The 15,897-nt window shown below is 44.8% G+C and overlaps 3 protein-coding genes across 7 annotated transcripts; 2 read left to right on the top strand and 1 right to left on the bottom strand.

Moving 5' to 3' along the window:
• The first annotated feature begins 1,486 nt into the window (after positions 1-1,486).
• On the top strand, positions 1,487-8,033 carry LOC107305018 (heat stress transcription factor B-2c-like). 5 transcript variants are annotated; one of them, XR_005812476.1, is made up of 4 exons: positions 1,487-2,259; positions 2,379-3,313; positions 4,807-4,962; positions 7,658-8,033. XR_005812476.1 is itself a non-coding variant. In XM_040527679.1 (3 exons), the coding sequence occupies exons 1-3, from the start codon at positions 1,972-1,974 to the stop codon at positions 4,829-4,831; spliced, it is 1,248 nt and encodes a 415-aa protein (XP_040383613.1). In that variant the 5' UTR covers positions 1,487-1,971; the 3' UTR covers positions 4,832-5,270. The 5 variants fall into 5 exon arrangements, 3 of the variants coding, with proteins under 3 accessions (XP_040383613.1, XP_040383612.1, XP_040383614.1); XR_005812477.1 differs by lacking the exon at positions 7,658-8,033 and adding an exon at positions 5,634-6,358; XM_040527679.1 differs by lacking the exon at positions 7,658-8,033 and having other exon boundaries at positions 4,807-5,270.
• Positions 8,034-9,120: 1,087 nt separating this feature from the next.
• Positions 9,121-10,176, top strand: LOC102706967 (BON1-associated protein 2). Its single transcript, XM_040527842.1, has one exon. It carries the CDS (start codon positions 9,372-9,374, stop codon positions 9,951-9,953), a length of 582 nt encoding a protein of 193 aa, XP_040383776.1. The 5' UTR covers positions 9,121-9,371; the 3' UTR covers positions 9,954-10,176.
• A 422-nt stretch (positions 10,177-10,598) lies between these two features.
• LOC107304958 lies at positions 10,599-14,773 on the bottom strand. Its single transcript, XM_015841148.1, has 4 exons — positions 14,530-14,773; positions 13,882-13,916; positions 11,496-11,611; positions 10,599-11,086 (listed from the first exon to the last, which is right to left on the bottom strand). Exons 1-4 carry the CDS (start codon positions 14,537-14,539, stop codon positions 10,936-10,938), a joined length of 312 nt encoding a protein of 103 aa, XP_015696634.1. The 5' UTR covers positions 14,540-14,773; the 3' UTR covers positions 10,599-10,935.
• Positions 14,774-15,897: the final 1,124 nt, after the last annotated feature.

Genomic DNA, 15,897 nt, shown 5'->3' with positions numbered 1-15,897 from the left:
ATAGTTTTACATTGTGTACTCTATTATTTTCTTAAAACAGGACCACAGTAGTATAGTTAAAAAGATAATGATAATTGTATAATTCGAACATCTAAAAATATCGGATACAAAATTATCGGCATAGAACCTCAAAAACAACGTATCATGCATACAAGTAAGTTATAGATATACATAAGGATTTTATTATGTTTTCTATAATTTAATGGGTTGCTGGTATTATATGGTAACTTATCGAAAACTTTGCCATTATTATATGATATCCGAATAGTATAGTTAAAAGAGATAATAATAATTAAAAAATCGAAACATCTAAAATATCGTATATAAAATTGTCAACATACATACAACCCAGTTATAGCTATACACATAAGGATAGTTTCCCTCCCATTTCAAATAAATACAGTATTTTGGAGTAAAACGGCTAGTAAAAAGTGAAAATGGTGGTAGGTGGTTTGGGATTTCGGCACCGTTTTTATCCTGAACTACCGGCTTATTTGGACACGCACATCTACAGTGTTGCAATTATTTGCTCCCAGTTGTTTTGCATCCGACGTGGTTTTAAGGAAAAAGAAAACACTCTGATGTTTTATATGCTCAAACCAGATTTAAACATAAATTAATCTTATTCTAAAATACTTTGTATAGCAAAGTAGTATTGGATATAAGATATGAGAGTACTGTAAATCTAAACATATGTATATCTTGTATATCTTATTCTTGGAACACAAGAGTAGGTAATTCAGCACTATATACTTCGATTCAGTAGGAGCTTTCGTTGAACCAAAAACGAGCTCCAGCTCCCACTCAATAATTTGCGTCCACGATTATGCTTAACTAGTACTTCGCCTGACCTGAGTTAAATAATCCCTTCAGTTTAGTCAGCACTGGTCCCCACTTCTTGAAGTCCATTCCCATCAAGCCTTGTGCATCTCAAGAACCTTCTCCAAGAAAAGAAAAAGAAATGGAAAACCGGACAATTTTATGACAGATATGCATTTACTCTCTAGAAGCCGACTGAAAGAACCTTCCAATAGGATAACAGGAAGAAAGAAAAAAAAAGAAAAGAGAAGGCACAAATACCAAAGCACTACTTTTTTTTAGCATTTCCTAGAAAACTTTATTTTTAGTGATTATTATATTTGTGTTTCAGTTTGGTAAGCAGATGACAAATACATTGAGAATTAAGATAAAGAATAAGTATACTGGGTTCGAAAAGACTAAAAGCATAGCTTACGGTGATATATACAGTAGTTAAAAATAAATAAAATTAGTCTTTTGGAACAGAAAAGAAAAGAAGAAAAAGAGTAGTATATATTATTCCAAGCGTATAAATCCACGTCGTACTGCAGTCGTAGACGAAATAAAATCTTATCCCACTCGGCCGCTCCGTGGCCATTGCGGTCGACACGTGTCTCGTCCGCCCTGGCTCTCCATCCAATCCACCCCCAACCCGCTCTCTACCAGAACCTTCCAGAAGGCCGAAGCCGCGGAAAAAGGATCGAACCTTCTCGCGCCTTCGGACCCATCCCCGTCGCCCTGGCCATTGGATGCCGCGCCGGGTTCTGATCCGACGGACGGCGATGGGCCCGCCGCCGTGGAGATATCGCTAGCGGCTGGGCCCCACCTGCGCCCCCCCGCGCCAGCTTGGATCGGCTTTCGAATTCTTCTTTTCTCGGTACAAGTGGTGCGTCGCATTCGAATTCGCACAGTGCGTCTTTTCTTTCCTGATTTCTGATTTTTCTTTTTGTTTTTTGGAGAAATTTCTCGTTTTGTTTTTAATAATCTGTCTTGCTTTGGTTCTCCTCCTCCCGTTTGAGTATAAATTTCCTAATCCGCAAACGAAGTTTCCAGAAGACTTCCGTCCGTACCTTCTCGTTCACACGCGAAACTGCCTTTCCGGTGTCTGGAAGCTACTACTACGGTGGTCTGCCGCACCGGATCAGATCCGGCCGGGCGGGGGGGCCCGGGGGGATGGCGGAGCAGGGGGCGGCCGAGGCGGATGCTGCCGGCGGCGGAGAGCCTCCGCCGCCTGTGACGGCGGCGGCGGAGGCGTTGGCTGGGCAGAGGTCGCTGCCGACGCCGTTCCTGACGAAGACGTACCAGCTGGTGGACGACCCGGCGGTGGACGACGTGATCTCGTGGAACGAGGACGGGTCGACGTTCGTGGTGTGGCGGCCGGCGGAGTTCGCGCGGGACCTCCTCCCCAAGTATTTCAAGCACAACAACTTCTCGAGCTTCGTGCGGCAGCTCAACACCTATGTACGCGACCCGCCCCGCCGGGATTCCTCGTTTGGTTGGGGATTTGGGGGTTGGGGTTGGGGCTTGGTTTGCGTTGCCCATGTCGGTGATGTGTCTGGATTTGCTTGCTGTGGACGTAGGGATTTAGGAAGATCGTGCCGGACCGGTGGGAGTTCGCCAACGACTGCTTCCGGCGAGGGGAGAAGCGTCTGTTATGTGATATACACCGCCGGAAGGTGGTGGCGGCGGCGCCGCCGTCGCCGGGGATGGCGACGGCAGCTGCCGCGGTGGCGTCCGGAGCTGTGACAGTCGCCGCGGCGCCGATACCTATGGCGCTGCCGGTGACGCGGCAGGGCTCGCCGGCGCACTCCTCGGAGGAGCAGGTGCTCTCGTCCAACTCCGGGTCAGGGGAGGAGCACCGGCAGGCGTCCGGGTCTGGCTCTGCCCCTGGCGTCGGAGGCGGCGGCGCTGTCTCGGCGTCCGGCGATATGGGCGAGGAGAACGAGCGGCTCCGCCGGGAGAATGCGCGGCTGACGCGGGAGCTCGGCCACATGAAGAAGCTCTGCAACAACATCCTCCTCCTCATGTCCAAGTACGCCGCCACCCAGCATCAGGATGGCTCCGCCGGGATATCCTCCGTCGTGAACTGCTCCGGCGAGTCGTCGGAGGCCGTCCCCCCGCCCCCGCCTCTCCCCCCCGCGATACTCGACCTAATGCCCTCCTGCCCTGGTCTAGCCGCCACCGCCGCCGCCGCGGGCCTCGCCATAGACGTCGATCCCGACGCGAGCGCGCGGCTGTTCGGCGTCTCCATCGGCCTGAAGCGGGCGCGAGACGACGCCGACGACGACAGCGGCCCTGCCGCAGGCGGCGGCGGCGGCGGCGGCGAGGATTGGCCCGAGCACGGCGCGGACGTGAAGCCGGAGGCGGCGGATCCGCATCCCGGCGGCGGCAGCAGCAGCAAGGAGGCGTCGCCGGACCAGAACACGTGGCCCATATACCGGCCCACCCCCGTGTACCACTCCGTTAGGCCCGCCTGTGACAGGGCCGGGTCCGACCAAGACGGATCCAGCTCCAGGTGAGTGGGCCCCACCAAAACCTGTAGAAGCTTCTAGCACCTATTTCTTAATCACCCCCCTACACTATATTCTAAGCAACTACTAATTATGACGATTAGTACGTAATTAGCGGCGAAATAATAATTATAATAATACTTAGTACTTAGATGAATGAATGAATGATGCCCTTTTGGGTTTGCTTGCTTGCTTGTTGTGGGGCAACACAGATCAGAGCTCATCCTCTCTCGATCGCCTTGTAATCCGATCTTCCTCTTTTGTTTTGCCCAGCTCATGCTTGTCTGTAATCAACAGCGTAAGACCATCAGGATGCCGGTAGTTGCACCTGGTTTTATCAGCGTATTGGCTGCGGAAATGAACCAAGTGCAGTTTTCGCTGGATGATGGTGTTAAGCTGCTCCCCATCTCAAACTCTTGTTTTGTAGGTGCACGATTTGGTGAGCTTTCAACCGGTAGGTGTTGATGCCCAAAAAAATTTAAAAAAAAGTGAGGAATGCTGGGGGCGGAAGGCGCTGGCATGTTGTATGGTTGTATTGGCATGTTTTCCTCTTTAAAACTGCTGAATGGCGTGATGAGTTTGTGATGGTTGTTTAATGTTATAAACAGGTTAAGTTTCAATTGAATCTATAATAGTTTTATAGAAAATCGTATATAAAAATGTCTCCTGGAAAGCTTGATTAAAAGACCGAATGTTTAGGCTCTGATATAATTTTTCTCTGATTTGGTGTTTAATCACTACGTTGGAGAATCCAAAGAGGGTAGATGTTGTGAGAAGGATTAAACTAGTTGGGTGCTAAAAGGTTAAATTCCTGCTATGATTTCTATGGGTGGTTCTCGTAGATTCCTTATTCATGCTATCCTCTTTTACTATGATTTTTCTAGTTTGATGCTTGACTCTTAGGTCTTAATCTTTTTAAAAGAATTACATGTTTTATTTATTTATTGCAGTTTATTTTATTATTAATGAAACTTAATCATTACTTATACTCCTATTTTACATATTTACACAAATTAAAATAAAACAATATATGCTTATAAGATATCTTATGCAATGCCGCGTGTGGAAGTTGAGTCAATCCCTACGGTTTGACACGTTCATCGATCCCAGATCGTCGAACGACGAGCATGGTTTACACGTTGGAGCCATCTTTATCCTCATTTTCAGCCACATTTTCAGAGTTTACGTTTTGTAAATTATTAAATGATGATTTTTTAATAACATTTATATATTAGTTGTTTTTTATTTATTTTAGTTATATTTAATTAATCATCATATATTAATATATGTTTTGTTTTACGTGTTAGAGGATATGGTCTCATATATACACCATTGTGAGTTTGTGACGTTCGACTCTAGTTCATTTAATGATTATGTGCTAAAAGCAATATTTGGAGACCCATCTATGCCATTCTTATACGTCGCTCCGAGGTGGTCAATTCAGTAGGCGATTACTCAGCATTTGTCTTTGTTTTTTCTCTTCTTTTTCTTGGCGAAGTTGGCCCAGACGTCATCGCCGCTAGAAGGCACTGGACGCCGACGGTGCCCTTTTTGTTCCCGAATTTTTCTTCTCCCAAGCTACTCGTATTTTTTCCACTCGTACGCGACATGGCATCAGACAGCGACGCGTCGTCGAATGGCTGCAGTGGGTCAGGTAAGCATGGTTTGCACGGCCTCGTTTTCTTCTTCCTCTTTTTCTTGCTGCGTTTTTTCGATGAGTAGCACTAGTAGTCGGTATAATTTTTGTCGACGACAATATGCCCACGTCGAGGTCTTCACAGATGTTGCGTTAACTGGTTGAATTCTTTTGGGGGGTTTGCCCACATCACGTTTGCCTTGTCTTCCATGTGGCTCAGCACATCCCAGCACGAAACTTGTTCTGTTCTAAGCTGTCCGTTGCCACCTAGCCTACCTCTCATATCTTTTTTTTTTATTTTTTTATCTTATGGAAGTTTAGTTTTCAGTATTTTCTTTTAAATCGTTATAAGCGCGTATATAAAATTGTTATTTATAAATTATTTTTTTTCGTAGATATGTCGTTTAACTTTTTTTTTTAAGAAAATCACAGAACTTGTTGTGGGTTCCTATGACGCTTGATTAGGTCCGGTTAGGTTTGAGGATTCAGTTGTTAGGAATGGTAACACAGAGAATTCTTTTCTATAGAACTTGTTGGTTTGAAAAAAATTCAACGAACAGAAACAGATAAGGAGAAGAAATAGATGCATAGATGCACACGTAAGTCAATAATTTTTTATTTTCTAATAGTTTTTAGCGTATGCAAAAATTTCATGTTTTCTTTATCTCTATATATGAATTTCGTGCAAGTTCTCGGCCAGAGAAACTGCCACGTGGCGCAGCCAAAATCCATCATTCATTCACTGCCTTCCCACATCCACCGGATTGTGAACCACGGGGCGAGCATCCTGGACGCACTCCTGGCGAACCCGGAGCTCGTGAAACAACACACGCTCATCAAGGAGCAGCTGATCCAGTCGCCGTACCTACTCCGGAAGCCAGTGAAGCTGTCTGATCCCGGGCGTGGGTGCCCGGGATATACGTACGGCGTGTGGGTCATAGCGCACCTCGCCGGCGACCTCCGCCGGAGCAGCTCCAGCTCCCGCATGGGAGCGACCTGTTCCCCTGCGTCGCCTCGCTGGTTCGGGCCCCCGGCGATGACAAGGACACTGTATTCGATTTTTTGCAAGACGTGGCCGCGGCTGGCCTGCGTCTCCTCGGAAGCTTGTCGCCGACAACGAAGAAATGCTCGCCAGCGTCATGGTGCCCCTACGCCTGGTGGCAGCTCCTAGCGACGCCGGCGAGATGGTCCGCCGTGGAATCTCTGGCAGCAGGGACATGATGGCCAACATGGAGTGGATTATTCGCTGCGACGAATGTGATGTCTGCCTGCTCATGCAAGGACCACCGGTCACCGGAGATTCTTCACCCTATTACCAGGGCCGGCCAGTGGCGGATCTTGGACGGCCGGACTGGTAGGCAGGTAGCATGCATGTAGATCACCAACGAGTGATGACGACCGGACGGCATCAGGTGGCCGGGCTGCCGGCCGGCGCGTGGCGAGCGTGGTCGTGACTCGCGCCGTCGCACAGACACGACGGCGCGGCGATCGGGTGCCTGCCAGCGGCGATGTCGCGCGGCACAGAAAGCGGACTGTCGGTCTGCGTCTGCGTCTGCCACCTCTGCCTGGCGCTTGCCGGCTGGTGCCCACTGCCGCCCTGCCCAGTTGGCCTGCTGGGCTATGCTGTCGTCCGCGCCGCGGTCCGCTGGGCGCCGGGCGCTGCTCAGCCACCGTTTCCCGATCCGCCAGCTGGTGTCGTCGGTTAGCTCGCCGAGGAGGAAGACGAGTCGCCGATGAGTCCAGAGAGGCCGAGACGGTTCGGTTTCCGGTTTTCCACCCTCCACGTGTGAGTCGCGAACTCCGTACTCGGTTCACGAGCGTGATTAATTGCGTTGGTTTTGTCATTAACCCCTCAACGGCGTCATTTACTTTTTCTCATAATTTCTCATTTTAGTAATAGGGTACCATCGACATTGTTTTACAGATTTATAATATATAGATATACAAGTCGTAACAAACAATCACACTAATAAACAATTATACTATAGTTCAATCTTTATTTTTTATCCTCTATTTTTATAATAATAAATAAGATAGATGAACTGTTCAAGATGCTCTAATATATCTAATGGTATATACAAAGTCTTAGCATTTACTCTAAATAATCAATTATAGTCAAATGAGAGCATCCGTGGCAAGGATACGAACTAGAAAAAAAAGTCAGGTTTAATACACTGGATCTATATATATGGATCGAACATAGTTCACATATTTATGCGCGGCAAAGCTGTGCTTGCTCTCTAGTATAGCTTATATGAAGGAAATTTTTGTTTGGTATTTATATATTTCTTTACTACTTAAGTATCTTGTTAGAATAAATTTTGACAGAACCAAATATTTCGTTGTTCCTTCAAACCGAATTTTTTTAGTTTAGCTAATAATCTGCAATGGTTGAGTGTATCCCCAATAGACGTAGGAGCCGAGAACTTACGTCAACCTCGTCCACAGAAACCATTTTGGCATGCTGCTTGTATCAAATTGAGCACTTATAAGATTCCTCCCCTGTTTCATTAGCTTAAAATTAAACCTTTCTATTCAAATTTTTTTATCGTTGATAATCTCCAAATATATGCTTTTGCTATTTATTTACATTTTTGTTGATAGCAGTCAACGTTTTCACAGCAAAAATCAAAGTTGTTGAATATTCTAAAAATGGATTGTAATTTGTAAGTTAACAATTCCCTTTGCTGATAGCCTATTGGTCTGTGCACAGATAAGTGTGATGAAATAGAGAATGGCCTGTTCTGAAATGACGAGAGAAAATAATTTGTTTGGCATTCTTTTAAGGAAACATCAAGAAATTCACACAAAGTAAACAGGAGAAGTGGAGAACCGTAGGAAACGGCCCATTAGGCCATTTATAAAACCATCCTTGTACTACCCAGTATATCATCAACAAACAAATTCAAATTTTGGTGTGTGTATTTAACCAAATATGTATGGTTAGATTAAGGGGACTTTCGTTGTGTGGTGGTGTAAACTCCACTCTGCACTTGTTATGTGTGCATGCGGAGTTGGGCAGTGTATGATGATGTGTACACATTTGCGGTTTCTTTGTAATGAGAAAAAAAACTTTGGTATTTTAATTAGTGGTGTTTGGTTTTGTGCATCATCGATAAATTTTTGCAAACAACAGCTGGATACTCGATGGTAGACTGCATCACCAGTTTCAGTTCTGAAATCCAGTGGCAATAACCATGGAAGACAACGTTTATGGTAACCTTAGTTGTTTTTCCTTAGGCGTTAAAATAATGAGCAATTTTGCTATTCTCAAGAAGGTAAGGAGATATCATTGTTTTGTATGTAGAATTTGATATCTTTTGGTATCTTAGATACTGTGATGTACTAAATTTTACATAAATTTTACATAGACCTATCTCATGATAACTTTTTGAGAAAAATGCTTTAAAACAATACCATCCTAAACTCGTCAATCATATCATCGTTTCGAGCAAACAAAATCACCACATCCAAAATATAAGTTGGGCCTTGGGCCTTGGGCCTCGTCAGCTTAAAGCCTCTGTTTGATTGGTTTAGCTATTTCAGTTTCTCTAAGTCCAATATAAACCGCGTCTAATGAATGTTGACCGAACGCATCATGTGATCCTTTTTAAATCGATACATATACATCAACTTTTTCGTAAACTATTTCTGTCACTAATACCCTACGTAGATCGATGGTAAAACCCCTAAAACCTACCACACCGTTCCAAAATAAACCAATCTTTCACTTTTACCTATAATATTTGACTCTTCATCTAATTTAAATTTTTTTACAATTAACATTTTTGTTTTTATTAGATAATAAATCATGAATAATACTTTACGTGTGACTAATTTTTAAGAATTTTTTAAATTTTTTTAAATAAAACGAATGGTAAACGTGGGACAAGATACCGAAAGTTTTGGTTTATTAAGTTAGGGAGGGAGTATGATCCAACAGGTGAAAGGGACATAATACATGCCGGTGAAGACGGGTAGAACGTTGACCCACCGCTTCGTAACGTAAAAAGACAGGCAAAGAACGTCGTAGCGACCTCGGTCATCGGATATGCCGAAAACCGGCGACTCCAGCGCGTGCGCCGCATCAACGCATCTTCCCTTCAAATTCCCCCCAAATTTCACCCGTGTTTGTTTATATTTATAATTTACACGACCGAATCCGAATAACTCGTGCGTGGTGCTGCTTCCTTGCACGTTTTTACCCGAGAAATGCGCGCTCCAACAATTTCCAAACCACCATGGCGAAGCTTCCATGAAACGAATCGCGAATTAACGCCGATTTTATTGCCACCCCGACGATGAAGAAGAAGGCTTGCTGAGTTTTTTTTGAGAGATCTCGAGCTCGATATAAACACGCCGTGTTGTTGTGTCACCGATCACGAGCTGAGCTGGATCGCGGTGGACGCATCTCGCCGGCCTCATCGATGATGGCTCGCGCAACGGCGGCGGGGATGATGGCGCTGGAGGTGACGGTGGTGTCCGCGGAGGAGGTGGTGCTCCCGACGGGGCGGGCGCTGGGCGGCGGCGCGTACGCCGTGGTGCGCACGGCGTCGGCGGCCGCGTGCACCCACGTCGACGAGGACTCGTACGGCGACTGCAACGGGTACCCGTACTGGAGCGAGGCGGTGCGGGTGGCCGTGCCGGCCGGGGCGGGCGGCCTGGCCGTCGAGATCTGCCGGAGGAGGTCGAACGGCCGGGTGGAGACGGTGGCGGCGGCGCGCGTCCCCGCCGACGACTTCATGGTCGGCCCGCCGGGGCACCTGCATTGCCTCAGCTACCGCCTGTTCGACGCCGCCGGGGGCAGGTCGAGCCGCCGCAACGGCATCGTGAACATCACCGTCAGGAGGACGGACGTCAAGCACACCGCGCCGCCGCCGCCGCCGCCGGTAAAGGCCACGAACGCCCGGGCCAGCGCGAGCGGTGGCTCCTGCTACGGCGTGCCGCCGGCGGGCGCGGCCATGGGCTACCCTGTCGGATTCCCGGCCGATGGCAGGGCCTGCGTATAGGATGATGATGTCATTGATTTTTGTCTCCACATTGGCACATTGCATTTTTCATATATTCTTGATAAAGGCTGTAAATATAATCATCCTGATTCATCCAATTCATCATGATTTTTTTATAATTATTTTGTTGCTGTTTTAGTGGTATATAAGAAATAAACGAATGGGCGAGCAAATTGTAAAAATCCATGAAAGGAAATATTATGTTTTGTTAATGTTTTTCTTATGCTCCATGTGCTTGAAAAAAAATGTAACAAGGATAACGTGGCAATTTTTTTCCTACTAGTATTTCATTTGTTTGATTGTTTTAAGTTTAAACCACGTGTGGTTTGACATAGAAATTGACCTGTGATTTCATTGTTTAAATTATCCCGTTTGACCGGTCTGAGAACCTTTTAAATTGAGTAGAAAGTTATTCAGTGGTTTCGTTGTTCCCTCCTGTTACTCTGTTAGACTCTGACCAGTTTTTCGTTGAACTCTTTATGTCAACAGTTCAACACCTAAATCCAAGTCAATGACAAACACACGTTAGTCTTATTAGAACCGTGTTATTAGTCTTCTACTATAGTCAGATCAGAAAAATTGGCCTGAAATTTCTCTTGTAGGTACATAAGATTGCTTGGTAAAGATCAAGACATCTCCAGCACAGCAGACTCCAAGCAAACGCTTCATCTCCAGCATAGCAGAGTCCAAACAAACGCGTTTACAAGCCACAACGCGGTGAGTTGCGTTGCAGCAAGAACTTCTACATGAAGATCTCGTCTCTCTCTGTCCGATCACACATTTCACAACTGCTCTCTGTAGATTTCAGGTTTAGTGAAATGGTGTCTGCAGGGAAAGCTCACACAGGCCACAGCTCTGCTTCAGTTCGTCCTCGTTATTCAAACCTGAACTGAAGCATGTAAAACGCTTGTTGTTTTTGGGAAAGAATCAATGAATAATGGATGCTGAAGTCTGAACTCTGAAGGTTCCGGGTGTTCAATATTCAGACAGCAATGCATTTCGGATGAAAGTCATGAAACCGGTCGGTTTCGCGCTCTGTGCAGGCACCGACGCAGAGATCGATTTGAGTGCAGATGCTCATGATATTTTTGTGCTTTGGGAGCAGGAGAATGCCTTCGTCAGATGCTATGTTCCTGAAATTAATTCAACGTCATAGTTGTCACGGTCTTAGCAGGGTAAAAATACAGAAATTCAGAAGATTTCTTTTCCTTGATCCTGCAAAGCACTCAGAATTGCCATGATTCAGCACACCGTATACAGGCCAGAAGTAACGATGCAGAACAACCGCAGCAAGGAACTCAAAATCCAGCAGGACTTTGCGACGCCTGTGACTGCCCCCATTTTATATTATAAGATTTTCTAGTATTACCTAGATTTATTTATGTGCTAATGAATCTAGGCATATATACAAAACATATATGTTGATATATGGATGAATCTAGGCAAACTCAAAAAGTCATGGCTGTGGCAGTAGATAATATGGAACAGAAGAAGTAATTCCGTTTGAGCATAAAGCTATGTGATATGCACCAGGAACATTACCAGTAGATATGTGGGTCATCTTTTAAGGAAACCTTAACCTTCAACAATGACCCTGTAGAATCCAATGATCCACCATAGAAATGTAGCAGGCTCCAGAGTCCAGACGATCTGTTAAGCTGATGATGAAGGTAAAAGCAAGGGACGGAAGAGCTTAGGCTTGGTTTAGTCCCCAAAAATTTCTTTAAAAACATCATATCGAATCTTTGGACATCTAAATAAAGCATTAAATATAGATGAATTAAAAAACTAATTGCACAGTTATGTAAGAAATCGCGAGACGAATTTTTTAAGACTAATTAGTGCATGATTAATTAGACTCAAAAGATTCGTCTCGCAGTTTTCAGACAGAATCTGAAATTTATTTTGTAATTAGACAACGTTTAACACTTTAAATATGTGTTAAAAAATTTGATGTGATGTTTTTGAAAAAAATTTTGCAAACTAAACACCCCCTTATAACGCAAGACTACAAGATGCAGAAGGCCAGTCACAAGTTGACAGCAATGCACTTATCAGGAGATTGAGATCACAAAGAATCGGTCTTTGCTGCGATCTAGATTGAGAGAAATCAACTTTGACAGCAGATGGATCAAAGATTCAAGAACAACTACCCTACCTGATCGCAGCGTCGTCGTCGTCGTCGCCTTCCAGAGCGGCGTCGGCGCGCAGGCGACGGCGCCGCGTTCCAGAGGATTGCCGTGGTTTGGCGACGGCGGGCTTCGAACTCCGCCGCGCCACCGACACCGGCGGCATCGTGCCTGACGCCGACGGAGCCGATCGGCGGCGGTGCCTAGTACGACTGTACGAGGCAGAAAGCAGCTGCCTTTCCTGGGATCACTCGCGCGGTGAACTCCAACATTTTAACACTGTCCGGCATGCTGCCAGTCACGCTAAACCTACCATGACATGTCCGCCCCGTTTGACACACCTTCTTCTCCGAGATCTTCCCTCAATCCATGTGGAGCTGAAGTTGTACCAAACACTTTCAGTTCCCAGATACTCCCTCTTTTTCATCTTACATGATGTTTTGGTTCTCTTGATTTATCTATACTAATATATATCTTTTGTATATATATATAAAGATATATTTGAATTCATATGAATCTAGAAAAAAATTAAAACATAGTGTAACCTGAAATGAAGGTAATAACAGAGAGTGAAGCTTCCAAATCACTCTGAAAAAATACATTGAGAAGATGGAGCAACATTTCTATTGCTCCTCACCTGCGCTCTGAGGGGTCATGGAGCCCTTCCAAACAGCCCTCACCGTAGTAGCTGTCACATATCAGTGTCATAAGCAGAGGCAAATACTGAAGATTACACTTCTCACTGAGTGCTCTCTCACCAATGATCAAAAACCCGTGCTGAAATGTGCACAAGTACACGCCGGGGACAGAAGCCTATTCTGCTCTTCTGTGCTTTAGCTTCGCCCAAGTCAGGTACTCTGGTCTCGTTCCTGTTCTTCCGAGTTCTAGGGGGGCCGAGCCATGTGCCCTCTATGCGTACTCCTATCACCCAAGGACGGGAGAGAATTGTAGTCATGGTCAGCTGACTGATTGCCATAGGCTAATTTCGCTTTCAGACGCAGGCTTGTTTCCTTCAGTCTTGACTGCGTGCCACCACGAGCTGCCAATAATCTTTGCAGTCCACACACTCTGACGAAACGACATGGGAATCGTTTGGGACTTGGTCTATCCGGAGGAAACTTTAATTCTGAGAAACCACTATTTGTTAATCAGTTTCTGAGAATTTGAAAAAATTTTAAAAACTAGCTTCTCCAGCTTATGGCTTCATAGTTCATTTTTCAGAATCTATAGTTACGGATTATCAAAAGCTATGGACCATTTAAGTTAGCTTCTGAAAAAAACAGTTTTTGAGAAAAGAAGCTCCTCTAAATAGGCGTTTTGTCTGTACAGAAATTCTGTTCATTGCCCCCATTTTGGTCACCCAATTTGACTAGCAATATGTGCCATGTACATACATACACACACTGACCTAGGCGAAAACTGCAGAAACGGTTGCGACGAAGGAAAGGAAAAAGATGTGCCAGCGCTGGCTGTGGCTGTGCCGACTGCCAAGCCTGCAACGAACCGGCATGCTTTGCTTTGCGTTGCGTTGCTTGGCAATGTGGCATAAATGTGAGTTTCCGCACTCCAACACGCATGAATCGGGTGATGCAGTAGCTGGCAAAATCGGAAACAAACATTCATGGTGGCCAACCAAATCCGTTACAACTTTAAATATAGGCAAATTTCGCTACAGGACATCACGGCATGGTGTGGTTTTAGCTCCTCGCATGGCAAAAACCAATCTTTCAGTAAGACACTCTCAAATTATGGTTGTTGGTAGAGCAGGAGAGTAAAACAATGTGGATGGTCAAAAATACCTGTAACCGAGCTACCGTCGCGATCAACATCCGCCCTGTCCAGGAGCTAAAACTATTATATAGTGGGCAATGTCTTATAGCAAAATTTACCTTAAATGTACTTCCATTTTTATGACAGGTCTTGCTCCTTTCTAGGAGTTGAGTTGAATAGTCTTGTACGCTGAATTTACGTTTATAAAAATAAAATTAAAATACTGTAAAATTATGGGGTTTCAATGGAGGATGAAAGTAGGTTCCAAATGGTTTTAGAGAACCCGAATTCAAAATAGTAAATTTTGATCAGAATTTATCAAGATTTCAAAAAAGTTGTACCATTGTGGGTTAAAATCTTGCACTCTCAGTAGCAAAGTTAAATCCTAACTGAAAGCTGTAGCTCGAAGACGCTCACTAGTTAACAGTTTACAACCCTCCATCCGAGTAAATAAATAACCCATCCGATTCGAAGTAGGTCCCTCTAAATCTCATCCCACATTGGAGAAAAAATAAAACAACATATTTATAAATAAAAATATGCTATTAAAGATCTAAAAATAAAAGTTAAAAATAAACTATGATAAAAATATCCTAAAATCAACTTCATGTTTAAAACTGAAATTTTAAATTTTAACTTGAAAATCTAATCAGAATCCAAAAGACGAGGAACATTACGTCGGTCCATCAGTCCATGGGCATGCAGCACGGCGACGATCAAGCTAGTTCGTGGTCGGGTTTAGCATCGACGCAAGTAGCCAAGTACTCATATAGCTAGGCGGCGGCGCGTCCGCTCACCGTTGCCCATGCCCATTATTATGGCGCAACCGCCACCGCCGCCGCCGCCGACGTCGCTTCGTTCGTTCGTCCTCGACCATGCACAGGCGCCGCGTGATGAGCACGCGCATCACGCGTCGACCGATGCATTCAGCGACGGATCTCCCTGACCAATTCAGCGGTGCCGGTCGCGCCGAGAAAGTCGATCGACAGCGCGGTCGGGCGGGCGCCGCCGCCGCCGCCGGCTGCGGCCGAGAAAAGTGGAGGCTATGGTGTGTGTACGTGATCGGCTGCTGAATTCGGATGCTCTGATAGGAATCAGCCGTCGGCGACAATCTCTATGCCAAAACCAACAAAGATGGTGGCCGTGCCAAACTACATATTTTTTATAAATATATTTTTAGCGATCTAAAATAAACTTTAATAAAAAAACTCTAACATCAACTCTAAATTTAAGATTAAAAACTCAGATTTTAGCTTATAAAACATAAATAAGCAAAAAAAAAAAACGGATGAAAGTCGTTGGATCATTGATCTACGGTCAGAACGTGAGATCACACGCATTGATTCTCTGAAAAAAAATGCCTTAGAGTTACTAGTCATTGAAGAACACAGGATCGAGTGACTGCAATATCAATTTCAGCTACATGGTGCATAAATACACACGTAGGGTCAATTTCAGCAGTGCTGCACACTTAATATGCGGTAGATGCTTGCAGTAAATTGTTATCAAACTTATAGTTAGTTATTGCTAGCATCGATCAGAGACTCATCTGTGCACACTGTTTGTTCAGTTGTTCAAAGCAAAGTGACCTCAGTACTACTGTACGGCATATATGTTGCTGCTTCAGTCATTACCGCCATGAAATAAATATATAGAAAACCATGAAATAAACGCGGCAACTTTGCAAAGGCATAATAGCATCACGCAGGAAAAAAGGGGCCGTTTAACTCGCAGGCCAGGCCACATGATCTCGTTAGCTTGCCAGGTTCATCGATCTGTTCAAATAGAAACGATGGGGATGATGTACAAATTAATTGATAACCACAAATTCACATGATTTCATTAGCTTGCTTTTATGCGTAGAGATAGATACGGGGAAAGTGTATTGGACTTCGAAGGAAAATAAGATATTTGGTTTGTGTTTATGTTTATTTTTTTTATAAAATTATGGGAAATTGAGACCAATCCATACGAATTTTGGCACTATTTTATTTTCCAAAGGGCCTCGCAGGGAAATTTTCCAAGGAACTTGAACCTTGCATCAT

This window comes from Oryza brachyantha, chromosome 9 (genome assembly GCF_000231095.2).
Source record: "Oryza brachyantha chromosome 9, ObraRS2, whole genome shotgun sequence".
Lineage (NCBI taxonomy): Eukaryota > Viridiplantae > Streptophyta > Magnoliopsida > Poales > Poaceae > Oryza > Oryza brachyantha.
The sequence above is the reverse complement of the archived record's forward strand: the minus strand, read 5'-3'. Positions and strand labels throughout refer to the sequence as shown.

Coding starts and splice junctions, on each gene's coding strand:
- LOC102706967 (XM_040527842.1), top strand. CDS start 9,372: ATGATGGCTCGCGCAACGGCGGCGGGGATGATGGCGCTGGAGGTGACG.
- LOC107305018 (XM_040527678.1), top strand. CDS start 1,972: ATGGCGGAGCAGGGGGCGGCCGAGGCGGATGCTGCCGGCGGCGGAGAG. Junction 2,260..2,378: donor TGCGGCAGCTCAACACCTAT/GTACGCGACCCG, acceptor CTGTGGACGTAG/GGATTTAGGAAGATCGTGCC. Junction 3,314..3,581: donor CAAGACGGATCCAGCTCCAG/GTGAGTGGGCCC, acceptor TGTTTTGCCCAG/CTCATGCTTGTCTGTAATCA.
- LOC107304958 (XM_015841148.1), bottom strand. Junction 11,612..13,881: donor CGACGGTAGCTCGGTTACAG/GTATTTTTGACC, acceptor CTTCATCATCAG/CTTAACAGATCGTCTGGACT. Junction 11,087..11,495: donor GATGACCCACATATCTACTG/GTAATGTTCCTG, acceptor AATTAATTTCAG/GAACATAGCATCTGACGAAG.